Raw genomic sequence first — 27,041 nt, forward strand, 5'->3', positions numbered from 1 at the left:
CTCCTCTGCAGGGCCCCTCTGGTAATTTGGGGAGGGTCTCGGAGTAGCCCCGTTGCTTTGCGAGCACCGCGTAGGGCATCCCGAGCTCCGCACCCGCCTGTCCCCCAGCAGCCGCTCCGCTTGCGCGGTGGCAGCCAGGGATGTCCCCGTCTCCCCGGGACCGGAGCCCACCGTGGCCCACCGGAGCCCAACCCTGACGGGGCGAGCAGCCGGTCCGGGCTCCCAGGCCCTGCTGGCTGCCCCACGCTGCTACTGGGTGTCCAAAACCTTTCGCCCCTTCCCCAGGCCCCACTACTCCAGGTATGGTCCTACCTAAGTCTCCGAGCTCTCCCGTTTAGCTCATATCCCAAATTTTCCCAGTCGGGAGGTGTACCCGCTCTGCTCCCCGTTCCCAAGCACACCCCGGCCCGGCAGGGATGCTCAGCTTCCCCCCACCCCAGTACAGGGAGATAACACAGGGAGGTCGTCCCAGCTCAGCCCTTCAGCGAAAACACACACTGAGGGGACGAAGGTCAGGGTTGGGGCCGCTTGTCTCCAAAGAATCTCCTCTCGATGTGCTTTATTTATCTCCTCTTGTCCCAAAGCAGCCTACACCTCTTCCCTCTCTCTCAACATCTCCAACAATTTATTTTGGCTCATTAAATTTAATTAAGAACGGAGTAGGTGTTCCAGATTTAATAAGGAAAAAAAGAAAAAATAAAAAAGAAAAAAAAAAGAACAAAAATAAAATTAAAAAAAAAAAAAAAAAAAGCAGGGGCATAATAACCTCCAAGAGGAATAAAATAAAGAATCACTATTCAGATGCGGGCAGCCACAGTGCAATTTTTTATTACGCTTTTTTTTTTTTTCCTTTTTTTTTTTTTTTTTTTTTTTTTTTTCAGTGTCTTTTTAAGAGCATCTAAGCACACACACATAAAAAGCTAGAAGGCATGCATTCCGGAGTTATTCCTATGCATATCCCTGCAATAATTTTCCGCTTTCCTTCGATAAAATTGCCAAATAATAATGAATCATTTCATAAATAATGGGTTTAGAAGCTTATCAGGGCAGGCGGGCCACTGCTGGGGTTTTATCTCTCTCGGCCACATTGCAGTAGTGTTCCGCTCTCCATACTAAATAGGAAACTGGACGTGATGTGGAATTAGAGCCTACCCAGCTGAAGCCACCCAACACTTACTACAAATATAGCCGCGATGCGTAGGCCACAAAATGGCTCCACTCACTTTTCCCAATGAAAAGCAAATGGTGAGTAGAGAGGAATCCGGCCCTGCAGCGGGCCGGGGCACTGGGTGTGGCGGGCTGGGCTTTTTGGGGGGCAGCGAGGGGTGCTTGGGGGGCTTCTGCCCCATCGAGGAGACAGGCAAGCAGGGAAAAAAACCCCACACAAGTGTTTTCCGCGGATGGGTTTTAATCTTTTTTCCCTTCTTTCATGCGGTGTGGGTTAGGAGGATAAAACGTTTTCCCCTTTGAAAATGTGGGGTGCGCTGCCTTCTCCTCCCCGGGACCCCCGGATTGCGGCAACGGGGACCCGGGGCGAAACGCCCACCGTGCCCGGGTGTTTCAAACCTCTCCCGGGGGGGATGAAACCAGGACCCGGCCCAGCAGACGTCCAGGGCCTATTCGCTTGTTCCCGGGGGGGCTTCCCCCCATATACTGCTCCCTCCCGCTTTGGGGCGATTTCCCTACAAAAAGCCAGCGGCAGAGGTGCGTTTCAGGGCTGGAAATTTCCTGCCGATCCGTTGCTTTTGGAAAACAAAAGGATTTTGCGGAGCAGAAACCAGCGGGTGGGGACATTAATGCCCTCCCCCCCCCCCCTTTTTTTTTTTTTTTTTCTAATCGAAATTATCCCCCCAGATGGAGGCAAACAACTGCGAGGTTTTTTGCGGTTTGTGTATTTCGTTTTTAACGAAAGCGAGAGGCGACGGCACCGGGATTATTAATTTTTTTACGAAAGGGAAAAACTTATTTTTCGTGATTTCGTTGGCGGGGGAGAGGGGGGGGGGGGGGGGGGGGGGAACCGTCCTCGCCTTCCTGTTGATCCGCGGCGGGGAGCGGGCTCACCCCTCCTGCGTCCCGGCCCCGGCCGTCGCGGAACCTCGGGCGGGAGCGCTGCCGGTAACCGGCCCCATTAGGAATGAGATTTACCCCTTTAGGAATTAAATTTTCCAGCCGGGCGAGGCAGAGACGCCGCCGCTCTTTGCGAGCCAGTTGGGAGAAAAACAACTCCGTGTCCGGCCCCGTCTGGGATTTCCTCCCTAGGAGACTGGGCCTACAACGTGTCCAAAAAAACCCGCCCAATTTGCCTCAAATATAGGGCTATATATTTTTTCCCCTAAGTCCTTCTTTAATCTATCTGGGGGCTTTTGTTTTTTGGGGTTTTGTTTTTTGGATTTTTTTTTCATTCTGGGCCGTGGCCACCGCGCGTTGTGGCCCCGTGTGCGAGGCGGCGGCTGCGCGGAGGGAAGGGCGGGGGGGGACACGACGCGGGGGTCACCGGCTGTCCCCTATAACAGGGGCCGCCCCGGGATGCCGTCCCCTCCTTCCCTCTCCCCTGAACCTTTCTCTCCACCGATCTCTGGCAACCCGAGCCTGCGAGATCCACCTTCTCCTTTTATTTTTTTCCCTCCCCCCCCTTCTCTTCCTCCCAGGATTTAGCAGTTTTATCCCGATGCGGGTGTCCTTCCTCTCTGTAAAGTCGTAAGTACCTTGAGGTGGGAGGAGTAAATTCAGCCTGACACTGAGAGCGCTTTTGTTGAAACAGGAGAGACTTGCGGTGTCCCTACTTAAATATGACACATGTGAGTAATCTCTTCCAATACAATATCGGAATAGGCAATTAGATTTTTCTTTCTAGAGGGCTGGCATGGAGGGAAGGGAGAGCTTGTGCTTTGGGTTGGGTGGTTTTTTGTTAGTTTTTTGGTGGTGGTGGTTTGGATTTGTTTGGGTGTTTGGTGTTTTGTTTTGGTTTTTTTTTTTTTTTTTTTTTTTTTGAGAGAGAGAGATTGTGAGATAAATATATATGTAGAAAGGCGTTACGTGTTTTCTCTCGCAATTAAGCCTAGCAGAAAGAAAAAAAATATAAAAAATTGCCCAAGGCAACAGAGTGAGAATGATGGGGAATAGACCCGGAGTGTGTCATCTCTGTGCTCCGCGAAACCCCCTATTTGTAGGAAAAAAGCCTAACGAGGAGGGTGGTGGGAGAACAGTAAGGCCATAATCGCGACATCGCTCCGTGCCCTGGGTGTGAGGTGCTTTTTTTCGCGACAATATTCGCTGTACGCGAGAAAGGGGACAACGTGCGGCCACGGATGGAGGGAGGGCTGCTCCGCACCAGGCCCCTTCCTCCTTCCTGCGGCAGAGAATGTCTTCCATACGGGGTGCTTTAATCCCCTTTATCCCGGGAAAAAAAAAAAAAAAAAAAAAAAAAAAAAAAAAAAAAAAAAAAGGTAGTTCGGTGTATATTTATATTTCGCTGCCTTAAAAATAAGCATTAAAAAAAAAAATTAAAAAGTGGGAGGAGACGCAGTGGCCCTTGAGGCTGAAGCTACTGCAGACAGGTCGGGCCGCGGTGGGGCAAACATCTCCGGGACCCCCAAACCAGGAAGAAATCTCCCAAACTGGAGTAGTGGTTTTTAATTAAGTGGAATTTAACACCGCGGGGCGCCAGGTGCTGGCCGACCCCTCTGCCTGTGTCCGCCCTCCGCCTATAGCCGCATAAACCACCGCTGGGTGCGCCGCGGACCCCGCTGCGCGGCTGCGGAGATCGGTCGGAGCACGGTGTAGGTGGGTGGGGTGTAGGTGAGGGGTTCCGTCCCGGCCACTCCCTACGTGATGTAGAACTGGGGCGCTGCGCGACGTCACAGCTCCGTACCTTTTCGCGGGGCTCCGTGACGTCATGGCAGGCCCAGGGCTCTCCGTGACGTCACGGCGCCGCACGGCTCAGCTTCGTGACCCCGCAAACCCTCGGCCCCTCACGTATTGGTGCCCGGGGTCCGTCCCGCCGGCAAACTCTAATTGATGTGAGGTGATTAGTGCCTTTCCATGCCACCTCCCCCTTCACTCCTTCACCCTCACTTCGAAGCCCGAGTGCCGACGCGTGTGCCCCCCGTGCCGTCGGGGCGCTGCCGGATCGGAGTCCCCCCCCCTCACCCCTTCACCCCTTCCCCAGACGAGCCACCCCTCACTGCTGCCTCTCTCCACAGGACGATGGACAGGACGCCCGCCCCGCCGCCCCCCAGTGACCCCCGCGATGCCCGCCCTCCCCGGCGGCACGACTCGGAAACGGAGACCACGAGCGAGCCGGAGAGCAGCCGCGGGGGCATGGAGGCGCCGGCTGACCCCCAGCTGCTGCTCAACGGGGCGTCCAAGGAGGCGGGTGGACCCTCCCCCGGGCCCCCCGCCGCCCCCGTCCCCGTCATTGAGCTGGTGCGCCGGGGGGGCTCCTTGGACATAAAAAGCCGGGAGGTGGCGGGGGAGGCGATGCAGAGAGCTCCTGGTTCCGAGCCGTGCCGCGCCGCCGAAGCCGCCTGCGAGGCTCGCATGGTGCAGCTGAGCCCCCCCGCCCTCCCGCTGCAGCCTCCCGGCAGGGCCATGCTCTACAACCTGGGCCAGCCGCTGGCCACCATCAACAGGTCCGTGTCTCCCCCAAACCCACCGCGGGCGGGGGGATCCCTCCGAGAGGCTCCCCGAAGGGTGGCCCCCTTCGGGTGCGGGGCTCGGTGCTGGGGGTGGAGGGAAGGAGGAAGGAGGGCGGCAACATCATCATTTTCTCCTCGCGGGGCTTGGGGCTTACTCATTGCGGGTTTGCATGCAACTTTGCAAAGGAAGAAAGGGGTCGAAAAAAATAAGCCGAAACGAAAAAAAGCCGTACCTAGAAAAAGAAAAGTAATTCAGGGTATAAATGCCCCGAGCAGAGCAGCTACGAAGCGTTTCGGAGGTGATCCTGGTGCTGAAGCGCATCAAAGAGCTCCGCCAGCAAATACGATGCTGGTCGAGAACTGGTTGAGATCCGCGGCTCTCCGCGGGCTCTCTGTCCTCCCCTTACTCCCGCGAATAGGCTCAAAGGACTGAAAATTCATTCGCAGGGGCAGAGCGCAGCCTGACCGTGCGGGAACAGAGCCCCTCAGCCCTGCTGCCATTTCCCCCTTCGCCCACCCTGGGTGGGAGCCAGGGTCCGCCGGCCGCGGGGCAGAAAGCTGCGGGGGGAGAAGGGTGCAGAAAACCTCGGGGAGGGGGTGGGTTTCTCCCCGCATCCCCCTGTCCGGGCAGGGCTGGCTTCCTCCGTGCGTGTCCCCAGGCGGCCGCGTGTACCGTCGCCTCACGACCCTCGGGCTTCGTGAGCCGTGAGCTTCCTCCCAGGTCACGGAGCCGCTCAGCTTCCCTCCGCCCCCCGCCGTGGGGGCCGTGCCGTGCCAAGGGGGGTGCTGGTGTGTCCTCACGGCCTCTCTGCCTCTCGTTTGCAGCGGGTTTTTCGGCGAACCGGACTCTTTCTCCATGTACGGCAGCAACCGGGTGAAGAGGAGACCCTCTCCCTACGAGATGGAGATCACCGACGGTGAGAGCGTTTCGCCCCTGCACTGGCTCTTTGGGGAGGGACGGGGGGATGTTCCCCATCTGCTGAAGGGGGAGAGTTACTTCACCATGCCACGTGCTGGGATTGAACCCCCAAATTGTAAAAGCCGAATATATAAGATGCCTGTGGTGGCCCGGGAGCTCTGACAGCAGAGCCCAAATGTGTCCCGGCTGCTGACCAGCAGCCTGCTGGGTGGATTGGTGTTCACCCAGCACAGCAGTTCAGCGTACGGTTAATTACATCCCTGTTCTGCAAATTGCTTAGAGATTAAATCCGAAGGAAGCCGCTAAATTTAACTCTTCGTTGAAGTGTAGAGTCTGGATCAGGGCCACTGCAGTGACACGAAGTGTTTACAAGCCCAAGGAGACATTCCTAATGCAGACCACAGCTTGGAGCAGATAGATCCCACCTGCCTTTAAACTTAGCCTAGAAGCAAAGGATTTAAGCCCGTGCTGAGGTCTGCAGGACCTTTGCTGGTCATTTTGCCAGCGTGGCAACTGGATTCAGCATGTGCCCACTCGGCGCTGCAGTCTGCCTGGAGAAACATCCTATGCCCGGCGTTGGGGCAGCTCCTGGGAGCAGGGTGATAGTTTGGTGCCCGAGCAGACATCCCAGGTATAGGGATAAGACAGTATCGCAGGCAGGGAGAAGGCAGGGCAGGAATCCGCTGCCTGCGGGAGGGGGCTGCGGGAGGCTGCGCAGGAGGCAGCGCTGCCCACGCCAAGGGGATTTATTTGCGAGGAAAATTCGCACGTGGAAGGCTGACACCTTTATCTGCAGACTTAGCAGCCTGTGCAAACAAGATCCATTGAAATGAGTTTTGTCTTTAGCAACCGTGTACGCCGTGTTTCAATCACCCGGCAATTAGTCTTCCTTCGTTCTAGCCGGCTGTCCCTCTCCTTCCACCCTCGCCTGCTAAAATCAGATCAAATCATAATCCGCATCACTCTAGAATAATAAGGCCCGAAGCGATGGGCTCAGGGCATTATCTGCATTCATCACTCCCTCTCTCACCACTCTCTGCCCTCTCCATCTGCCCGGTCAGCCCAGACTTCAGCCCCGTGGGGCAGGGGCTGTCTCACCACCCTCCCCTCCCCAGAAGGTCTTTTTGTCTGTATTTCGATTCAGAGGCTTAGCGGTTACAGTGAAAGTCCATCAAATCATGGTGTCTGAATAAAGCTTTCGACTTGCTATTAAATTAGACATTAAGGATTACAGACATATTTGGCTGTAACCGAGTTTTTTGGATATGTGCTTTAACGCAGGTGTATAAATTGGGCTATATCCTGAAGGTGAATTTCTGCTCATGTGAATTTCCAAGACTGAGTTCAGATCTTTTTCGGGAAAAATAGTTACCAGATGATGCATTTAAACGAGAGCAATTTGCAGGAACATGCATCCCATGCTGAGGCATCTGTGCTGTCTGCTGAGCTTTGCTCATCCTCAGCCCTCAGGAGGTGCAGAATGTCAGGAGAGTCTTGTCGGGCACTTAGTGTTTTATTTCCTCTGTAAGGAAATGAGTGATCGGTTTGTTTTTCTTTTTCCTACTATTTATTTATCCACTTCGGGGAAAGTTTGATGCACAGAATATCTCCTTACAAAATAGATAGAAATGGATATAATGCAAAACAAAACAAGCAAACAAAAAACAAAACAAGGGTATCAGCAAGGGTATTGATTTGTAACTTTGGATTCTGACCTTTTTACTGCTTTTCCTCAGATATTTAATTGCAATTAAAAAAGCATCAGTCAATCAGTTGGAATAAAATCCTGGCAAAAATTCTCAGCCTGCTTCTTGAATTAATTATGAGACAAATTTCTTTATGGGACATAAATCTCTTCTATTATAACACAGCTACAGAGTAATTTATATTTCTCCACTGCCTGACATGTTTTGACCAAAACCTGGTCTCTTTCTAAAAGATATGCTTGATTCAGTTGATGGAGTAACCAAAAATCTGAGTGGCATCAGAATTTGTTTCATATAATGGAGCTTGGTCTGAGTGCCCCAAGATGAAGACTAAATAGTCTTTTTTTTTTCCTAATTTAAAAATTTTGTGAATAGATGTTGTTTAGTGAATAGATGTTGTTTAGTCAGCACCTCTCAGTGAGCTGAGATCCATATTTGGAGCCTGTGAAGACTGGAAGACTCTTGAGATTTTGTTTTTAAAATAAACAGTACTCAAGATATTTTTTTTTTCTCCCATAAGGGTACAAGAAAAAAAAATGGTTTTAAGGTGCATTTCCAAGGCTGTTGCTTTGTCTTGTCTGGAAAGAGAATTTAAGCATTGAAACGTTGCATTATTGTTGCAGTTTGCAGCACATTTTGTGCTGCCTTATGGACAGTGCTGGGCAGCTCAGAGGTGTTGAAGTCCCCTTAGTTCCTCCCACTTTCTCCATGACCCCTTGGCACAACAGGCTGTGCACATCAGGGATGAGCAACTTTCCCTTTCCATGAGCTCTTGCACATTAATTCATATAAAGGGCACTTAAGTGCTGTTTGGGAAAGGAAAATTGTCTTAATTGCTGAAGCATCAGATCAGGATCTTAGAGGCTGGAGAAGAGTTTCTTATGCTGACATTCCCTTGGCTTATCTCAGGAGGTCTTTGCATTCTGGGGGGACTCCTTGCTTGTCCTGAGTGTTCTGTCAGGATAAGTGAATTGTGTGGCTGCTCATACCCCGGGGAAGGTTGGAGCTTTCATCTGGCTGCTTGGGAGCACATCCCTGTGCAGACCCTGTCGTGGGGGGAATTATCTGGGATGCATTGGACCAAAGGGGCTCAGTTTGCCTTGTAGAGGAGAAGGCATGATGGTGTTTAATCACCTGGAACATGGGATTTCTCCTCTCATCTTGTGCCTTGTGGGATCTGTCAAGGTGCAGCCTGACTAGAATGCCTCAAAATTCCCATCTGTTCATCTGCTCTGCCACAGTCAAACCAGGCAAGGTTTTTGCTGTGTAAGAATAATTATGTTTAAATGTCCCCTAAGCATACTGGTTTCAGTGGGTGGTGGCAGAGCTATGACTTAACGTGCTTGGCACAGCCAGGGATTTGCTCCCACTGGGAGGGAATAGGTAGGAAAGTGTCTCTGAGGAGGAGGTTGCTACAGGGGAGAGATGGTAAAGCTGGCAATATTCCCAGCCTCTTCTTTAGGCTATGGACTCACTGATGTGTTATCTGCAAATCTTTATACTTTGTGGTGGCTTTCATTGTATGTGATGTTTCCCATCCCACGGGGTTACTGTCATAGTAATTTTCCTGCAGTTTTCTGAGTTTGCTGAGTCCTTACACTGTTGGTGCCTCCTGGCTATGAGGGTGGAAAGGGAGTAGTAATAAAAGCATCTTATGGTAGTGTCCCCTAACATGAACAGTTTTCTATGGACCCAAGGACCTGCAGTCCTGATTTATAGTGTTGCTACTCTTGTAGCTCAGTACTTTTTAGCAGACATGCTTTTGGATCCCTCCTAGTGCCAAGATATGTCTTACGCCAGTGGTAGTTATCCTGATGATCTGAAAGTAAAATTGACATTTTGTGAGTCCAGCCTGTAAAACAGGCCCTGTCAGGAATAGGGCTGAAGCAACTAAGCCAAACAAACACCTCTGGTAATTTAGAGACACACAAACCACCCAGAGGGCTGGTGGCAGTCCCACAGTCATTATCAGCCCTGACTGCTTCCTACATCAGGAAAGATCTTGGAACCATAGAGTTGTCAAAGCCTCTGCTGATGTTTTTCTTCTGTTCCATTGGTATATCTGTAAGACACTTTTGGGATAGAAAATAAAGCTGTCTCGCAATCTAAGCTTTTGATAGGATCTTACTTGCTGAGATACCCTTGCTTATAAGCTGAGATATCTTAAAAATGTAGCAGCTTTCTGCACATGTGTCATGGGCTAAGCCTTCCTCCTTGGAGACATAAATATAGACATTTGAAAACGTTCAACTCCATTTTTCCCTTCAACTGGATTGAACAGAAGTTGTGGCTACTTCAGCTCACCAGGTTAGCTTCCAGTTAGCTGGAAACTCCATTGCCTTGCTTATGTCACTAAAGTAAGTCTGTTAATTTGGCAATCAGTGCCAAGTTGCAGGAAAATAATAAATGGCCTGTTACTCCCTGATCCTAACCCTGCACGCTTGCACTTGCAGGTCCTCACACAAAAGTGGTTCGTCGCATTTTTACCAACAGCAGGGAAAGGTGGAGGCAGCAGAACGTCAATGGAGCCTTCGCAGAGCTTCGCAAGCTCATCCCCACCCACCCACCCGACAAAAAACTCAGCAAGAATGAGATTTTGCGCCTGGCTATGAAATACATCAACTTCCTGGCCAAGCTGCTCAACGACCAGGAGGAAGAAGGAAACCAAAGGGGCAAAGTGAACAAAGACTCTGGGATAGTCCAGGAAGACCTCCTGCAGGACATGTTGTCTCCTAACTCTAGCTGTGGAAGTTCTTTAGACGGAGCTGCCAGCCCGGACAGCTTCACAGAGGAACACGAAACGTTGGATTCCAAGCACACGCGGGGCCTGCACCACGCCATGCTCCCTGTAGAAGGCAACGCGCAGCGGTGATGACCTCCTGCCCGGCTCCCGAAGCACCGAGGGAGGAGAAGAGGACCCAAAAGTGCTTGGACTTGTGCCCGTGGGATTTGTGACTCTGCCTTTCCCCTGGAGCGTGGAGTCCCCACTCTCCCCAGCCTGGGACAGAGCGGCCGGCGCCTTGGCCGAGGACGAGACCAACCCAGGCGGACGTTCGGTATTTAGGTACGTGATGGGACGAAGAAGAAAAGCATTGAAGGCATCTTCGTTGTACATACTGCTCGTGATCTGACTCTGTGGAGGGGCAGGAGATGCAGCCAGAGCCTCTCTGCCATTTAGGGGGTTTTCAGACCGGCTGTGACGACTGTCACCTTGCCTGCTTGAGACACGAAACTTCTCTTTCAGTGCTGCTGGAGGCCATCGATGCTTTCCATGCTGGAAAACTGCTGAAACCTGACTGTGCTGGGACATTTGTCCAGCCTGTGGCATGTACAGCTGGTCTGAGCAGGAGCTGGGGCCACGTGCTCCTGGTGTTTGAGAGTTTTTGACTGTATCTTTAAAAGAGGTGAAAAAATACCCTCAGCAAAAGAACTATTAAAAGGATTAAGTTTTTTTTTTTTCCTTTCTACTCCTTTTTTTTTTTTTTTTTTTTTTTTTTTTTTGGGTCTTCCTCCTCCTTCCTTTCCCTTATACTTAACTTTGGATCATTTGGGGTTGTTGTATTTATGACATGGGATTACTTCTGTTTTAGGCTGTCATGCAGTATCCACTGAACAAAAAAGGTACATAGGTGTTTTCTGCCACCCTCCCAGTCCCTGATTTTCCTGCTGGGAATGCTCATCTGGTGAGCTGCAACCCTGCTGCATTCTCCTGGAGTTTTCCCAGTGGTGTTTGTAGGGCCAGAGATTCTCTCAAGGAAGATGAAATTCAGAATTTGTAAGGCAGGGTGGGGCTTGAATTTTCTAGTGAAATCCAGTGATCCCCTTGGACTGGGGGATTTTTAAATTTCAAAAGCAACAAAAAAGGCAAAAGGAATCAATGATGCATCAACAGTGTGTGTGTACATAGGGTTATAAAAGGGTTTTAATGGTATGCTTTGAATCTTTTGGTTTTATTGTGTGAAAATGGTGGTGGTTCAACTGTGCCAATGCCCATGGGCTGGACTCCAGTGCTGGATTTAATCCCATGTTAGGAGGGTCCTCACCTGCTCGAGGCTGGTGGGAGCCCACAGCCTCTCTGCATCTTGGGGGAAGTGCTAAAAGCAGCTGTGGGTTTATCCCCCACTCCCCAGTACTCACATTGCTGCAAAATTTATGACCACAGCTTGAGCTGATCTTCCCATCCCTGTGGCTCCCCAAGAGGGTGTTTGGAAAGGAGAAGGAGTGGCTGGGAGCTGAGGACCACATCATTCCATCACCATCATCAGGCCCATCTCTCACCTGCTGCCTGATGAAGGGATTGCCCCAAGCCCATCCTCCCTCTCTGCAGAGATGTCAAGGCACAGAAAACTCCACAATACTACATTAAAAAAAACCCCACCACAATAAACCACCCACCCACATACATCTTTTGGAAGGGAAAAAGTCCTTAAAGCGGGGACACCTTCCACTGCACTCATCCCTTTTCAAGGGTCCTGAGGTACAAGGAAACACAGAGGATTTGGGCAGGTGTCTTCAAGCCCATTCAGGCTTAATGCAGAGTCCCCTCTTTTCCATCCCCACTTGGTTTTTAATGCCTCCTTGAAAAAAAAATAGGTGGGAGGCTGGTGTGTGGGTTGGCATGTTAGGTGGAATTTGTTGTCTGGGAAGGGGAAATGGCTCAAGGAAGGGTTTCCAGCACTGATCCCAAATCCTCTGAACCCACCAACCTCCCTCATCTTAAATTAGGGAAAAAGAGGAAAACTCCTTCCCAGGTCTGGATCCTCTGTGCACGGGGGGGGTTTATTAAAGGGGGGTTCCTGCAGGGCTGGGCCAGGGGAGAGGTGCCAGCAGGTGATAGAGTGATGCTGAGGAAGAGGTTTGTGCTGCTTCTGGTGCCAGGGGTAGGAGAGGCAGGTGGGGGGGCCTTCTGGGATGGGAGGGGGATGCTGTCACACAGGGAAAGTCATTCTTGGTTTTGAGCATTGGAATTAACCTTGAGGTGAGGTGAGTGGGGGTTTTGCACCCTTTTTATTAAACTATTGCAAGAAAAAAACCCCACCAACACTCAGAAATTCCTCATTCCTCACGAGTTTATTCTTTTTTTCAAGCTTTTTGGTAGCTGAACAGTTGGGAACATGGTACAACCGTGGCAGCAGCCCCCCCAGCACCCCCATGCACATTCACACCTGCTCATAGCCCATGGCAGAGGGCACCCCTGGTCTCCTGGGGTATGTACAGTTGTACTTTAATTGTGATTTGAATGGTACATTTCCTCTGCCCACCTCTCCTCCTGCCTGCTTCATCTCACACTGTGTGGGTCATCACATCCCCCTCCCCATTTCTGTTGGAAACAGAGCTCTGGGGCAATGTTGTACTGTGTGAGTGAGTTCCCAACCTACCATTTTTTGGGTTTTTCAGCCCCATCCCTTTCTCTGCTACACTCCCCTTGGATTTCTGCATTTTTTCTGCAGAAACGAAGTAACCAGACCTGGTACCCTGAGTCTCAACCCACTGTGGATGTGATATTTAGAAAACACATTTGTTGTAATGTGTGTGTATATATAAATATATATATATAATGAATATATCAAGAATATTTCTAAATAAAGTTTTACAAAGCAGCCTCCCCTTGCTGTCTGCCTCTCTCCTACCTCATCACTCAGATCCACTGCCACTCCACCATTTCATTTCTGGGCATTTTGGGGCGAGGGTGCCAGGAGGGCCCATCCCCAACCACCAAACTCACGAACAAGCAGAAAAACCTTGCAAAAGGATCTGCTAATTTTTTTTTCTTTTTTTTTTCTGGTTTGACTCACACTGACCAGCCTGGGCTGGGCTTTTGCAGACTGAGCAAGCGTGAGGAAGAGCACGCGGGGCTGGCAGGAAGGAAGATGGGGGTGAAGCAATCCCCCTGCCAGAGCCGAGCGTTGCCAGCTGCCACCCTGCTGCCTCCAGCACATTATTTGCAGGGTCCCCCAAAAGCTCTGGTGGCATTTTCCCCTCTGTCAGTGAGGGGGATGGTGTAGGGAGAGGGCTGCTGGGGGCAAGGCTACTTCCCTTCGCACTCTGGCAAGAGTTCAGCCACAATTTAATAGGCAATGGCAGTAATTCCTGTTTCTTAAACAAAACCAAACCAAGAAAAAGCTGTTACCAAAGGAACGTGCACAAATGTTTTAAATAATGCTTGAGCTGGTAATATGAGTTAGGGAGTGTTTACAGATTAAGTGGTCCACTGAACATGTGTGTGTGTATTTATATATATATATTTAATTTTTAATATATGTTTTTATATAACTACAGAACTATATTGCTGACAGTGGCCAACACCATACCCATAGCACAGAGCAGGTGAGCAGGAATGGTACTGCAGGTATTTTCTTGTCTTCAATTTCTGTGATTTTCAGAGTCATTACCTACTCAAATAAGGTCTTTTAGAGCACCCATTGTTTTTTTTAAAGCATGCCCTCTAAAACTTAGCTGCTCAAAAACCCTGATCCCCCAACCTTGCAGCCAGTGCTTGCTTTTTAAAGTTTCTGGGTGAAATTTCCCCCTGGGGGAAAAAGGGGGACCCTTCTCAGGCTCCAACCCAGGGGTGCATGGAGCCCTGCCCAGGCACAGCCTCACACCAGGGATGTGGGGGTCCCCAAAGCCAGGCTGAGCAAAGCCCCTGCAGCTGGGGCTGGGCCACTTTCCATCCAGGATGCTGGGACAAGGTGTGGGGCATCCTGTGGCTACTGGGTGTTTATCTGGGGCCGGAGGATCACAGCTGCACAGCTGGTTTAACCCCCGTCCTGCTGCCAGCTCAGAGAGAGCTGATAGCTCACCCACAGCTTATCTCTGCCTCCCACCTTCTGGCCAGCTCCTTCTTCCATCTCCAGGACAATTCTCCTTCTACCTCCCCCTTCTTTTTTCTTCCTTCAACTAAAACGTCCTTCATGGGCATGTGGTCTTTGCCACCAGCAAAGGGAAGAAGGTCCTCAACATGAAGGTTTCAAGCCATTCCTTACATGTATATATATATAATATGTAGCTCTAGAACCTATAGAAATATCTCAAAGGGTCCTGATGCCACTCAGTCCCTGGTGGGATGGCCAATGGGGGTCACTCCTGACAGACCCAGGAGCTGCTGTATTGGGACAGGCTCTGGGGATATGGCCCCAGCTGGGTGGCTGGAGACCCAGTGTTGGTCATGCTGTAAGGAATATCCTCCTCCCAGCACCTCCAAGCCTTGCTGCTACTCTGACAGCAGGATGCAAATGTCACAGAAGGCAGCAGGCATCTTCAGGAAACTTCCCAGCAAATAAGGTTTCCTTACAAACTCAAAGCAGGTGCATTTACAGGGGTTTTATTGCACAGATTTCTAATGTGTCACAGGAACCTGGTGACATTCAGGCTCCTGGTAGCAGAAAATCTCTCTTAATATTGCATGGGTGACACTGGGGAGCAGGAGTGGAGTGGAAGTGGCATTGAGGTAAAACTGAATTTAAAAAAAGGAGAGGGTGGGAGGGATGTGTATAACCAAGACAATGAAACAAGAAACACACACACAAAAAAAAACCCAAAGTCAACCAAAATTTATTTTCACGCCACATTATCTGGTTTTAATTACTGCCTTTCTGGCAAAGCCATGTTGAGGGCAGCCTGCACTGGCACTCCTGCTTGGGAACACCACTGAAGCCAAGAGCAAGGATCTGCTTCATTAAGGCCATTCCCACATTATTGAATTAAATATGCTGAGAGAAACAACAGGATCCAAACATTCCCACCCGGGCAGACGATGAGAAAGCTTCACCTCTTCGCCATTACAGGGCAGTGACAACAGGAGGGTGTAATTTATGGCTCTCTGGGACTGCTCGATATGCTCCTCATCCCGGGGATTGTCCCCGGCGTTCCCAGCGCAGCACAAAGGCTGCAGCCGGCAGCGCTGCCCAGGGGACACCGCGCTGTCACTCGGGGCAGAGATGAGCCGGGAGCGGGCTCTGCTTTCCCCTTCCAGCCCTTTTCTTCTTCTCCGGTCCTCCTGACTCTCCTTTCACTTTATTTCTTACTCCCCCTCCGGTTTTTTTTTGGTTTTTTTTTTTTTTGTTTTTGTTTTTTTTTTTTTTCGGGTTTGTTTGTGGGTTTTTTTTTTTTTTTTTTGGGTTTTTTCGTTTTATTTTGTTTTTCTGTCCCCATTTGAAAATTGCTGCTGGGGGAGCTCCGTGGCTCAGTGGGGCTGGGGGCGGATGGGAGGAGATGATGATGCTCCCAGACCCCAGGGGTTCAGGAAGGGGAACCTGCACCGCTGATGGAGATGCAGGAAACCTCCCCTGGGGCGGGGGGGTCCTGCAGGCACTTTCAAACCTGTCCCCTCCAGCAGACATTCCTTTTCCCCTGCTCTCGGAACTATTCTCAGCCGCCCCAGTGACCTTTCCGGGGAACAATTTACTATTGTGTTTTGGTGAAGCCCGGCCTCTATTTTTACACTCTGTTTTGCTGATGCTGGAGCAGGGAGCGAGACGGGAATCCAGCAGGAAATGGGAGGGAGCGTCTGGAGTGCGGTTAAAACTCCCCCGGCACTTTGATCTGCTGGGGCCAAGACTGGCCAACAGCAAGCACATGGTGGGGGCCAGGGGCTTCACTGCCTGCCCATCCCTGCAATAATCCCACACAGCATCACCTTGATCCATCTAGGGTGCTAGGGTGGGAATGGGTGCTGCAGCTTTTGACAGAGAGCCCAGCAAAGCTGGGGTCGTGCTGTGCTCCTTGGTGCTTGCATGGTGCAAAATGAAAGGCAGCTTTCTGCTGGCATCCTGATGCTTAAGAGATGCTGGAAACAAGGGGAGAAGATGACTTACTGACTGGGGTGGGACTTGCCCACGGGTGTCCAGGAAAGCTGTGGCAAAACATCTCAGCTTGCATCATGTGAAACAAGCAGGTTGACAGCAGAAGAGGTGGAGCTTGGAGATCCAAGATGCCTCGGATCTGTGGTCCTCCCTGGTGTGGGACCTTGAACTGGGTGAGTGGCTCCAAAACGTTCTGGGCTGCCAAGCATCACAGCCTGGAGAGTGGCTGAGGGATCACGGCTTACCTAGGATCCTGTTCACACTGCAGGCAAGGCAGGGAATGCCAGACTGTCTGTCCCTGGAGATTTAGCTGGAGAGATGACTGAGCCCTGAGAGAGCCAGGCCAACTCTTCTCCGTGGCTGTCCTGCTGTCACCACTGTCACCACTGGCATCACAGTCTTGGGGGTAGAGGTAACACCCCACTGCCCTGAAGCTTTCCCAGAGCCCACCAGAACCAGAGGCAAGGTCCTCCTGCATGTCCAAAGGGTCCAACCACAGTCTCACCCACCACCATTACGAGGCTGCCTGGGAGGACACGTGAGCAATAGGATGCTCCACAGCAGCTGTCCCATGTCCAGAGCACTTCACTATCACCTTACTGGTGACACAACCTTTCACACACTGCTGCAGGCAAAATAAAACACAGCAACACCCTCCCAGCAGTGTGTCTTGAAACCATCCAGCACCACAGCATCATTCTGGTCTGCCTTGTCCCAGGGACTGGTGTAGAAATGGGGGCTGGAGGGGGTGCACTGGGGGAGAACAGGAGCTGGTCAGCAGCGTGCTGCTGTGGGTCAGAAGCTGCCACTTGGGATCAGGAGGGCTCTGTTTGGGCTTGGTGAGTGTGCAGTTGGTGAACTGGTGCCCCACGGATTTTGGGAATGGTGAGGAACAGCGTGGGAGGTGTGTTAGCAGTCACGCATGGGCACAGACACAAGTGTGCACAAGGAGTCACAAATGTGCTTGCACCTCACAAATACCTCTCTGTTCATGAGCTGGGGCACACAGGAGGTGAGCACACACGCTGACTTGCTCACAAATGCACAGCCCACGTGCTTCTACATGACTGATGTTGCACAAACACCTTAGCAAGTAGCAGCACTCATTTTTGCACATTCCACAGTTGTGGGCACCACCTCTGAGGAGCCAGTCCCAAATACACACATCTGGAACATGTGAACAGAGTCCTGCATGGGTGCTGAAGACACCCAGGCCCATGACATGCCCAAACGTGGTCCCTTTCACACTGCCCCGCTGGTTGTCCCCACCTTATAAAACACCTGGGTGGTTTTACTTTCGATCGCAGAAATCATTTGTGAGCTGCTCCCTGCCTCGTCCCAGCAGACTCTAAGCTGCTTTTTTCCCATTTTCCAGGCCAGGCAGCACCAAACCAGCTCAAGAAGGTGCCAGATGCTTTTCCCAGGGTGTTTTCTAGGGTGGCAGGAACGGGCTGAGCCAGAGGAAAGGGCCGTTGCTCATATCTCCGCAGGCGCTGGCGGGAGGGCTGTCTGCCCGGTCCCCGGGGCCACACTCCAGCTGGCTCTGTCACCTCTCTGAGCCACCCCTTCCCTATCTTGCTGCCTGCAGGCGCCAGGGGCTGGGGATCAAGCCCCGCAGCCGCACACACCCCGCAGCCCTCCGGGCGAGCCGTGCGAAGGGCGGTAAGAGCAAGAGCGTCTGTTGTCCCCAGCCACAGGGACACGGGTGACAAGGATGGTGGCATCGCCCTAAAGACGGTGACACCCACCACTGCCACCCTGCCCGCTTGGGTCTACTCCAGCAGGAGCTCACAGCTGATGTCCTTGCCGTGCTGTCACCAGACGACGGTCCCGTAGGGGTGACACCGAGGGGGGGGAAGGGTAGGACCCACACCGCTGGGTGACGGTGCCCTCGCTCTGTCACCCAGCCCCGGCGGAGCTCCCAGGCAGCCGCCTCGGGGCCAGCGCCCGCTGTGAACAGGTCTGGGGGAACCCCTTCTCGCAGATAACCGGCAGATCAAAGCCGACCGCAGCACCGGCGCTTCCTGAGACCGCGGAGCAGCCGCAGACGGAGCCGCGGGGACGACCCCGACCCCCCCCCCTTTCCTCACTTTCCCCCCCCCCTTCCCCCGCCCCGGAACCGCCGCTCCCGCACGCGGCCGCCAGGGGGCGCTGTCCCGCGGCACCGCCCCGAGACCGCAGCGGCGCGAGGGGAGAGCCCCGGGGTGCGGGGGGGAGCGGCGGGAACCGGGGGGATGGGGAGGGGGGGAGCATCTGTTGGGGTGTTCAGTGCGGAGTGGGAAAGCTGAGCCTTCCCCTCTGCCTGGGGCTTTTCCCTCTCTCCTCTTAATTTCCTTTTTCTTTTCCCTTTCCCATTCCCTTTAATTTTTCCTTTCCTTCTTCCTTTCCTTTCCTTTCCTTTCCTTTCCTTTCCTTTCCTTTCCTTTCCTTTCCTTTCCTTTCCTTTCCTTTCCTTTCCTTTCCTTTCCTTTCCTTTCCTTTCCTTTCCTTTCCTTTCCTTTCCTTTCCTTTCCTTTCCTTTCCTTTCCTTTCCTTTCCTTTCCTTTCCTTTCCTTTCCTTTCCTTTCCTTTCCTTTCCTTTCCTTTCCTTTCCTTTCCTTTCCTTTCCTTATTTCCTTTCCTTTCCTTTCCTTTCCTTTCCTTTCCTTTCCTTTCCTTTCCTTTCCTTTCCTTTCCTTTCCTTTCCTTTCCTTTCCTTTCCTTTCCTTTCCTTTCCTTTCCTTTCCTTTCCTTTCCTTTCCTTTCCTTTCCTTTCCTTTCCTTTCCTTTCCTTTCCTTTCCTTTCCTTTCCTTTCCTTTCCTTCCCTTCCCTTCCCTTCCCTTTCCTTCCCTTCCCTTCCCTTCCCAACCTCCATCCACCCCTTCCCCCCTTCCACTCTTTCCCTCTTCTCCCCTCCTCTCCTTTCCCCTTCTCTTCCACCCACACTGATCAGCTCTCCATCTCCTCATGAGCACACCTCAGACTCTCAACCATTGCATTAAACCCACCACAGTTATCTGAACACTGCCACCTGTTTCCCAGCAGCATTTGGTATTTTGGGGTCAGAAGGTGTAGAGATAGTTTCGTACTGCTGGTGTTCCCCCTGCTCATCCAGGCCTCGGAGGTCTCACTGCCGGCCCTCAGAGAGGACAAGGGGACAATGGGACCTGTGGCTGTGGTCACTGGGTCCCCACTGGCTCTGTCAGGGGTGCACAGGCTGCCAAGTCCCCTGGGATTTTGGCAGGGGCAAGGCAACCCTGCAAAGGCTCACGCTTCCCAGTGGGAACACTGGTGGCTGTGCCTGTGCCCTGCTATTTGTTGAGTTCAAATTAACAGCCCACCCACTCCTGGAAACAGCCTCTCCTCATCAATCCCAGGCACAGGCATCTCTCAGGGGTCTTCACCTTTTGTCATCAAAGCCTATTCAGGGCTGGATTCACGGGCAGTCTGTTCTCAGCCACAGTGGCTCAATGGCACAGCTCAGCATTGTTTAGCCCTCTCCTACAGACCCCATCCCATCCCATCATCCCATCCCTCCTGTGGGAGCTCTGCCTCCCTGTCCCCATCTCGCAGCACTCACAGCTCACCTGTGGCAGCATCTCACTGGGGCTCACAGCCTCCAAGGCCTCATGAACAGGTTAAGGCTTCAGAAAAACTCCCCCATTTCAATGTATCCTGAGAAATGCCCTTTTCACCCCTCGGGATTCACATGAAACCCTCTGGCCCTTCCATGCCCCTCCTGCCTCCTTCCCTAGCAACAGAAGCCACTGAATGGCAGAAGATGATGCAATTTTTCCCATCTCCTCCACTACCTGCATCTGTTTGCTCAGGTGGCAGCCAGAAAAGTGACTTCATACATTCAAATTTTTTTTATTTTTTCCCCTCCCTCCTCTTTATTTTTCATTTTGTTTTTTCAACCGGCCACACGCTCTCGCCTGTTGCAAAATTGAGGGTGAAGCATCCAGGCCAAATCCTGCCCCTGTGTTATGGAAATCGTGGCTGCCACCCAGCAGATGCAGCTCACTGAAATAATGAGGCTGTTTAACAGGCACAGAGGAGGAGAGGGAAGCTTTTGTTTGGCACTTGCCAGGGTTGGAGTACACTTGTACAGCAACAACTGGAGCTTGTTGAAAAGAAGTGGAGATTATCAGATGCGTTTCGCTTGCTGCTGATGGCCCCATTATTTTATTATTTTATTTTTTTTTATGCCAGGCAAAAACTCTGGTGCTGAGAAGGCAGAGGAGAGAGATGCCACCCGAAAATGTGATGCTTTTGTGGATGAGCATGGAAATAAACAGAGTTGGTGCCTGATGGCAGGGCTCTGGCAGGTTGAACCCCACAGCTCAAGGATGCTCAGGCTGAACTGGGGAAGCTCCTCACTCTGCCTGGGACACTCACATTGCCATGAGGGCATGAGGAAGGAAAGCATCTTCCTCAGATGACACCAAGCAGGGGCTCCTACTGAAACCCAGAGTGTTATGTTGTGGTGTTCTGCTCAGAGAACCTGGCCTTCCCTGTGCTCCTCTGCTTTCCAGGAGATGGGATCCTGCCTGTTGTCAGACAGTAAAGCCAAGCAGGACTCAAGGGTGCACTTAATTGCACAGGAGCTGTCAAAAACCAGGGCTTGTCACCAGCAAAGGTGGTCCAGGACTTGTCAGGGCTCGAAGGGCAACAGTTTGTTGATGAGGAGGGAAGAAATTCAAGTTTCTGATGACTGAAGCATCAGACATGAGACTACATCCTTGGGGTTTATAATCCCATTTTGAAGCATTGCAGTTTGGGATGGAAGGATGAAAGAAGGTAGGTCTGGGTCCCATGAGGCTTTTATTTTCCCCATATTAAGTGGAGACAATAAAATTATTAGATGGGTCAGGAGCCTGTCCATCCATCCCTACCCACCCAAATACTACTCTATCTTGATTCATCTCTCTCCAGCCCTATCTTTGCTTTGAAAAAAACCACCAGTTCCTTTCAGAAGCCAGGAATAAAACCAATATGTTCCTTCTCCAATTCAGGTAGCTCCCCATAAATCTTCCCAGCTTCAGTTTGGTCTCCTAGGACTCCTGGATCTGTTGGGAACCTATTTAATCAGCTGAGATGATCAGCGCTGCCTGCTGCCGAAAGGCCCTTTGAACTCTTTGTCTCTGTGCTGAATGATGCTGGAGTCCCCTGAGAATTAGCCAGAAAGGCTTGTTCTGCACAACAGCTCCCGGGTTCATAACTCTGGGTGCTGGCAGCACCCACTAAAGTCCAGCTGCGAGCCCAGGGCACTGGAAAGAGTCACAGCTCCTCTGCCAAGCCCTTATCACTGCATCTCCCCAAGGCCCCTCGCCTGGCTCACTCCAAAGCTCCATAAAACCAGATTGCAAACTCAGCATGAAGAGCATCCAGCCTGGTGCCAGGGGAAGAGAATTATAGATCCTTTTTGGGGAGGCTTGGCAAGGGCCGGAGGGGGCCTGCATCACCCTGGGGATGCAGGCTTGGCTTTTACCATGTTTTAGTGCACGCTGGGTTTAAGCACGTTGAGAATCAGCTCCACACCAGCATCCCTACTGAGAGGTGGTGGCTTCTGGAAGAGGTGATCCAGCTCTCCAAATCACCAGGAGTACTTCCACTGGCTTGGACCAGTTTTCAACTAGGGAATTGCTGAAGTGTCACCTTCAATAGCCACATTTCTCTTCTAGGCTGTGTTGAAGTAGATCTGGAGGTGGCTACTACTTTCCTCAGTGTCCCAAACAGCTCCTGAGCAACCCAACCTGGGGAGCAGCAGCCAGATCCTCACCTTCTTTTTACCCATCTCTGGCCTGAGGGGTCAGTGTCCCTCCTTCCAAAGGCTGTTGTCCTCCAGAAACCACAACTTAGTAGGGACCACCATCAAGAGAGTCAAAGCAACCTAATCTATGAGCACATTGGGGTGTCAGAAAACAATAATCCAAGAAGGAAACATTATCTGGCCTTGTTACTTCACGAAGTAATTTAAATTAATTTTTCCCTGGAGTGTTTAAGGAGCACTGCAACTTGCCCTTGTCTATTCTCTCCAGCTAATGAAGCTTTACCAGCAACTGCTGGTGAATTCCTATTAAGACCTCATCTTAGAGGTTACAGGGCAAAGCAATTTCTGCTCCTGGGAAAGATGCCTATGAATTTGTAATTGTAAGTCCATGTTTGATAGGGATTAGCATCTGAAAGGGGTAGAGTGGTGGGTAGCAGAGAAAACATTATTTCAATTAGCAGAAGAAAAGCAACTTAACATCTGATTATAGTTTACACTTTCAATTTTCTCCTATTCTGGCATCTGCAATAATTATTTCCTGAAACTATCGACCCCCACCAAGCCAGCCAACCCTTTGCTTCTCCTCTTGGCCATCTTGGTTGAGATTCACATGGAAATGGTTGACGAGTTGGTTTTTTTATTTTTCCTTTCTCCTCCCAGGCAATAGCCAGACTCACTGTGTTTGGGGCCAGAGAGGAGGAGGCTGTGCCAAGCCAGACTGAAACGAGGTGTGATGTTTCTCTTCACACTGAGGATGTGCAGGATGAGGAAGATGGGGCTTTGCTCCACAGACAGGCTCATGATCAGGCTTGGGGCCAGCAGCTTCCCACACTGTTGGTGCCTGACCCTCCCAAGCAGAGCCCCCATGCCTTAAGCTTCTCTCTTCAGAAATTACTTCCAATCTTCCTCTTTTTCCCCCCACCCCATAAAGATAGATGCCATTAGCTCTACAGAGCCATGGCCCTTGCTTTAGACTGTGCTCCAGCTATTTTTTTTCTGGTTTCTTGGCCTCCTATTTCCTAATGATGATGCAATCAGGTTTGGGGTGGGAGATTCCCCATGTGAGAAGGCTTGTTGTTATTTAAGGACGATCACGAAATCCATCCTAAATGAAAGGGCAGGAGAAAATCCTTCCACCAAGTTACACTGAAGCCTGAGATTATCATTTTTATGGGCTTCCAATCTTTCCTGCCTCATGTCTTATCAGCAAATGCAGCTGGAGGCTTCAAAAACCCTCCCAGCTTGCTGCTGATTTTATGGGATGAAGATTAGAGATGATCGGATAGTAAATTATTCATTCCATTCGATATTGCTGGGCAGGAGGGAATATCCAGAGTGAACTCAGCTCCCTTCTGCCTTTCTGAGCATCATGTACCAGGATCTTGGCTATTTGTCCCTCCAGCAGTGCAGGGACACTTTTCCCTGTGCTGGGAAACAATCTGGGGTGTAATGTTCCTCCTTGAACAGTCAGGAAAGCTGAGGGGGACTCAAGGATGCAGGTTCAGCCCCTAAAAATGAGGCAGACCAGAGGCAGGTGGATTTTCTTCTTGTTTCAGGGACTTTTAGTTTGATTCCACCCAGCCCAGGGCAAGGTGGGACAGATGAGGTTTTCTCAGCCTAATTTTCCAAGGTTGTGTGGCCTGAGGCTGGTGATGTGAACCTGCTGTCAGACCCCTGGCAGCCATTGACTCCAAGGACAGGGGAGCAGGGAGCTCAGAGAGGACAAATCCTGGCAGCTGTGTGCCAGGGGGTAGCTGAATAGAGGAGAGAGCCCTTAGACATTTGGATGAACTTAGATTGCTGCCCTCAGATGTTTGGAGCAGCAGCATCAGGCCCCAGCACAGATGGGGGCCATGAATGCTGCCCAGAGACCTGTGCCAAAATTCCACTGGTGCAAAAAAAAATCCTCCAAAGGTTCCTGTGGAATATTCAGGGGTGACAGTGATGCTACTGAGCAGCTCTCAAGGGAAAAAGAAGGGCAATACCTGGTGCTAAGTCTGAGTTCCATTTCAGACAGCTGGAGGGTACCAGCTCCCAGAGAGTGTTCTGTTGGGAACTGTCCTGATTCATCCTCTCGGAGCATCCAGGCTGCCTGGGAGAAGGGGAAAATCCACAACCTCCCCAAATAAGGGTCCCAGATGGATCATAGATACCACCATGCCACCCTCCCCTCTTTCTGCTGTTCATTCAAGGCTTGTGATTAGCAGCCCTGGAGGATCCATGAGTGGTCTCATAAAAAGATGGGGTGGGTTTTTTTCCTTCTATTTTTTCTCTTGGCCCTGTGTGTGTGTGTGTAGGAGGGGAGCAAATGGCTCAGCTGAACCCCAGGCTGATGGGGAGAACAGGACTGGTGTAGGGTAATGCCCCATTGCCACCCCATTGTCACTGGCGTTTTCATCAGCACATAAATAAGAAAAAAAATTCCTATTTGAAGGCATTTTTAAAGATGGGGAGCAGGGTACAGTGGTGTGATGAACAAAAAGCCTGGGCAGGGGCTGCCTTTTTCTGCTGCTGCTGCTGATCTACACTGGCACACTGAGCCAAGAAAGTGCCCTTTTTTGCATAGTGGTTGTAGCCATCCTGGGCAGCATTTGAAAGCCAATGTGGATGGAAAATGAAAGATTTCTGGAGCAAACAAGGAATATTTAGTTTTGAATCAAGGAATTAAAATTTTTTTTGCATTCTTTGTTTTTTCTTTTCCCTTTTGTTTTTGGAGAAGTTATTGAAATATAAAAAATTAATATTATTGGTTTTTTTCTAAGAAAAATACAATCTCTTTAGGGGATGTTCAGGCTTGCTTTCATATATTCTCTTTCTTTTTATTGATCTTTCTGAGAGAGGGGGAGGAGGAGGTGGAGAGGTTGAAGTAGGGAAGGAAGGAGGGAGGAAGGAAGGAAGTGAGGGAGAAAGAAAAATAACCTCCATTAAAACACAGAGCCCCACAACGTTTTTTGAAGAGGAACTGGCATCTGTGTTCCAAGCCATATCACCCAGGAACACATTTCAGGCTCAGGAATGTGTTGCTTTGAGCAAATGTTAATTTTGGCTAAAACTGACATATTTCTTAGGGGTAAAACCTGCCAAATCTGAGAGGATATCAGCATAAATCCTGAAATTCCAATACTTGCTTTGTGCAAGACCTGTGGTACAGGCAACTGCTCCCTGGGAGAGAAGTGAGATGGCTCTGTCTTCACCTGGGTTTGATTCAATGTTGCCAACGTGATTTTCCCTTCTGTACCTCATTTTCCTGTAGAATAGAGCCATAGGGTTTTGCCCCACCAGGTGTGGGTGGTGATGAAGCCTTAAATGAGAGAGACAGCAAGATTTCCAGGCTGCTGCAGCATAAACACATCCCTGCTCATCTCTGCAAGTCCCAAGCCGTGGCCAGAATGACAGAAGAAGAAATGTGATGGGAAATAATTTCCTGAAATTCTGGATTTTTCCCCTGCAATAAGGCTGCTGCTGCTACAGTGACTTTATGTTTCTCATCCCCCCCAGGCTGAACCCCAGGACATGCATCCAAGCAGGTGCCACAGGAGCTTTTGGCCATGGCAGCACATTCCTTCCTAACAGCTGCCCTGGGCTAAAGAAGATGCATTGGAATACAGGGGAGCTTTGAGATAAGCAAAAGAGTGATTCTCTGGCATCATCAGCAAACTCAAAGCAATAAAACAATTAAACTTCCTGAAATTTTGCATAAATGTGTGAATGTGCAATGGGAAAGTGTTATTTGCTCTTCAGGAGGGAGCCAACAGCAAAAGCCCCATCTGGAAGGCACAGTAGCCCTGCTTCCATTTCAGGAGCTGCTCTGTCACGTTCCCATAACATACCCTGGGACACAGGTGGATCCTTGAGACATTCCCTACCCTGGAATTCCAGGATCCCTGAGGCTGGGCTGGGCAGAGCCCTGGGGTGAGAAGACACGTGGAGAAGGACCAGGAGGAACCCCATAAACACTTTGCCACAGCCTCAGGCATGACTGAGGGGTGGGATATCAATACCAGAGAGATGTCTCAGACCTGGAATTTTCCAAAGGCAGCAGCAGGAAGGGCTTCTCTAGGACTTCTGATCTGCTGATAAAGCCTTCTGCTCTAAAGAGCTGAGATGTTTTGCTAAGAGACAAGTAACAAGCAGGCAGAAAAGATTGCAAGCTCTGTGTGCTTTTCTGGATAGATAATGTAGAAGGCAAGTCCTGGGGAGCCCAAAGTTCACTCTCATTTTTATTTCTTCACAAGCTGTTCCTTTTTCTCTGCAGCAGGATCAGGTTGCTGATACAGGGTCTCATCATGGACAGGTCCCTGTCATGCCTCCTCTGGGTGCAGCAGGACTGTCCCTGCCCCATGGAATGTGTAAGCAAAAATTAGCAGGGTTGGAAATGGTACAGTCCCACCTTGCAGGTGGGGATTTGGCCACAGAAAGGAATTTGGGAGCCAGGAGTGGGGCTTCAATCTTATACAGCTCAAGCCAGGTCCGGTTTGTTTTCAGGATAAATGGCATTACTTTAAATCCAGGGGAAAGAGGAGGGATGAGGGTGGGCAATCCTTCCCTGGTGGCTGTGTATTCCTGAGGGTGCTGCACATCCCTGAGAATGGGTGCCTTTTGGGTGCCTGCGTGGGGACTCGGTACAGAGGAGACCCTGGAAGCTCAGCCATGGAGCTGGGCTCACCGAGATGCTGTGACACACCAGGAGAAGGGTGATGAAGAAATCAACTGCCTCACAGTTCTAACATTTCCTTCAGGAATGACTGAAGTTGCACAGCCGTGAAGCCAAAGAGCTTCGTTCTTCCCGTGGAGTGGGTTTGTCACCCTTCCAGACACAGCATGGTCTGGGAACCTCCTTCATTTGGGATCTGTGAACCTGCCATGTGCTTTCCCCATCCCTCAGCATCCACCCAGCTGATGTGAAGGGCCTGCCATGGGTCTTCATGTGCTTCCTCTGGTGTCAAAGAAATTTTGGAAACCTCTCTGAAGGCTCAATAAAAAGAACACTGTGTTTGCTCAGTTTAACAATCTCTCTATTAACTAAGGAGTAGGAGGTGGGAGGCAGTACTTGGCATGGAGTCTGCTTTATTAAATGGATGTTTTTAAGCTGCAAATGTGTTTTGGTTTGGTTTTTTTTTTTTTTTTTTTTTTTTGGTTTGGTTTGGTTTTGGTTGTTAATGATACTGAAAAGGAAAGAACAGGGAAGCAGGTGGGAGCTGTGCTGGGGAAACTCCCCCCAC

At 50.8% G+C, this 27,041-nt stretch overlaps 1 protein-coding gene and 1 long non-coding RNA gene across 4 annotated transcripts; both read left to right on the forward strand.

Moving 5' to 3' along the window:
- Positions 1–1,006: 1,006 nt before the first annotated feature.
- Positions 1,007–12,862, forward strand: TAL1 (TAL bHLH transcription factor 1, erythroid differentiation factor). 3 transcript variants are annotated; one of them, XM_071750208.1, is made up of 5 exons: positions 1,015–1,245; positions 2,649–2,798; positions 4,203–4,631; positions 5,463–5,554; positions 9,716–12,862. In XM_071750208.1, coding segments are annotated over exons 2-5 (942 nt in total). In that variant the 5' UTR covers positions 1,015–1,245; positions 2,649–2,796; the 3' UTR covers positions 10,135–12,862. The 3 variants fall into 3 exon arrangements, with proteins under 3 accessions (XP_071606308.1, XP_071606309.1, XP_071606310.1); XM_071750207.1 differs by lacking the exon at positions 2,649–2,798 and having other exon boundaries at positions 1,007–1,245; XM_071750209.1 differs by lacking the exons at positions 1,015–1,245; positions 2,649–2,798 and adding an exon at positions 2,815–4,019.
- An 8,775-nt stretch (positions 12,863–21,637) lies between these two features.
- On the forward strand, positions 21,638–26,899 carry LOC139798971 (uncharacterized). The gene is made up of 3 exons (XR_011727048.1): positions 21,638–22,547; positions 23,833–24,064; positions 26,075–26,899. It is a non-coding gene; the product is annotated as an uncharacterized lncRNA (long non-coding RNA).
- Positions 26,900–27,041: the final 142 nt, after the last annotated feature.

Source organism: Heliangelus exortis, chromosome 8, assembly GCF_036169615.1.
Source record: "Heliangelus exortis chromosome 8, bHelExo1.hap1, whole genome shotgun sequence".
Classification (NCBI taxonomy): Eukaryota; Metazoa; Chordata; class Aves; order Apodiformes; family Trochilidae; genus Heliangelus; species Heliangelus exortis.

Excerpts from the sequence above, each read along its gene's own strand:
- TAL1 (XM_071750207.1), top strand. Across the intron at positions 4,632-5,462 it reads CCGCTGGCCACCATCAACAG|CGGGTTTTTCGGCGAACCGG; the intron begins GTCCGTGTCTCC and ends TCTCGTTTGCAG. Across the intron at positions 5,555-9,715 it reads CGAGATGGAGATCACCGACG|GTCCTCACACAAAAGTGGTT; the intron begins GTGAGAGCGTTT and ends TTGCACTTGCAG.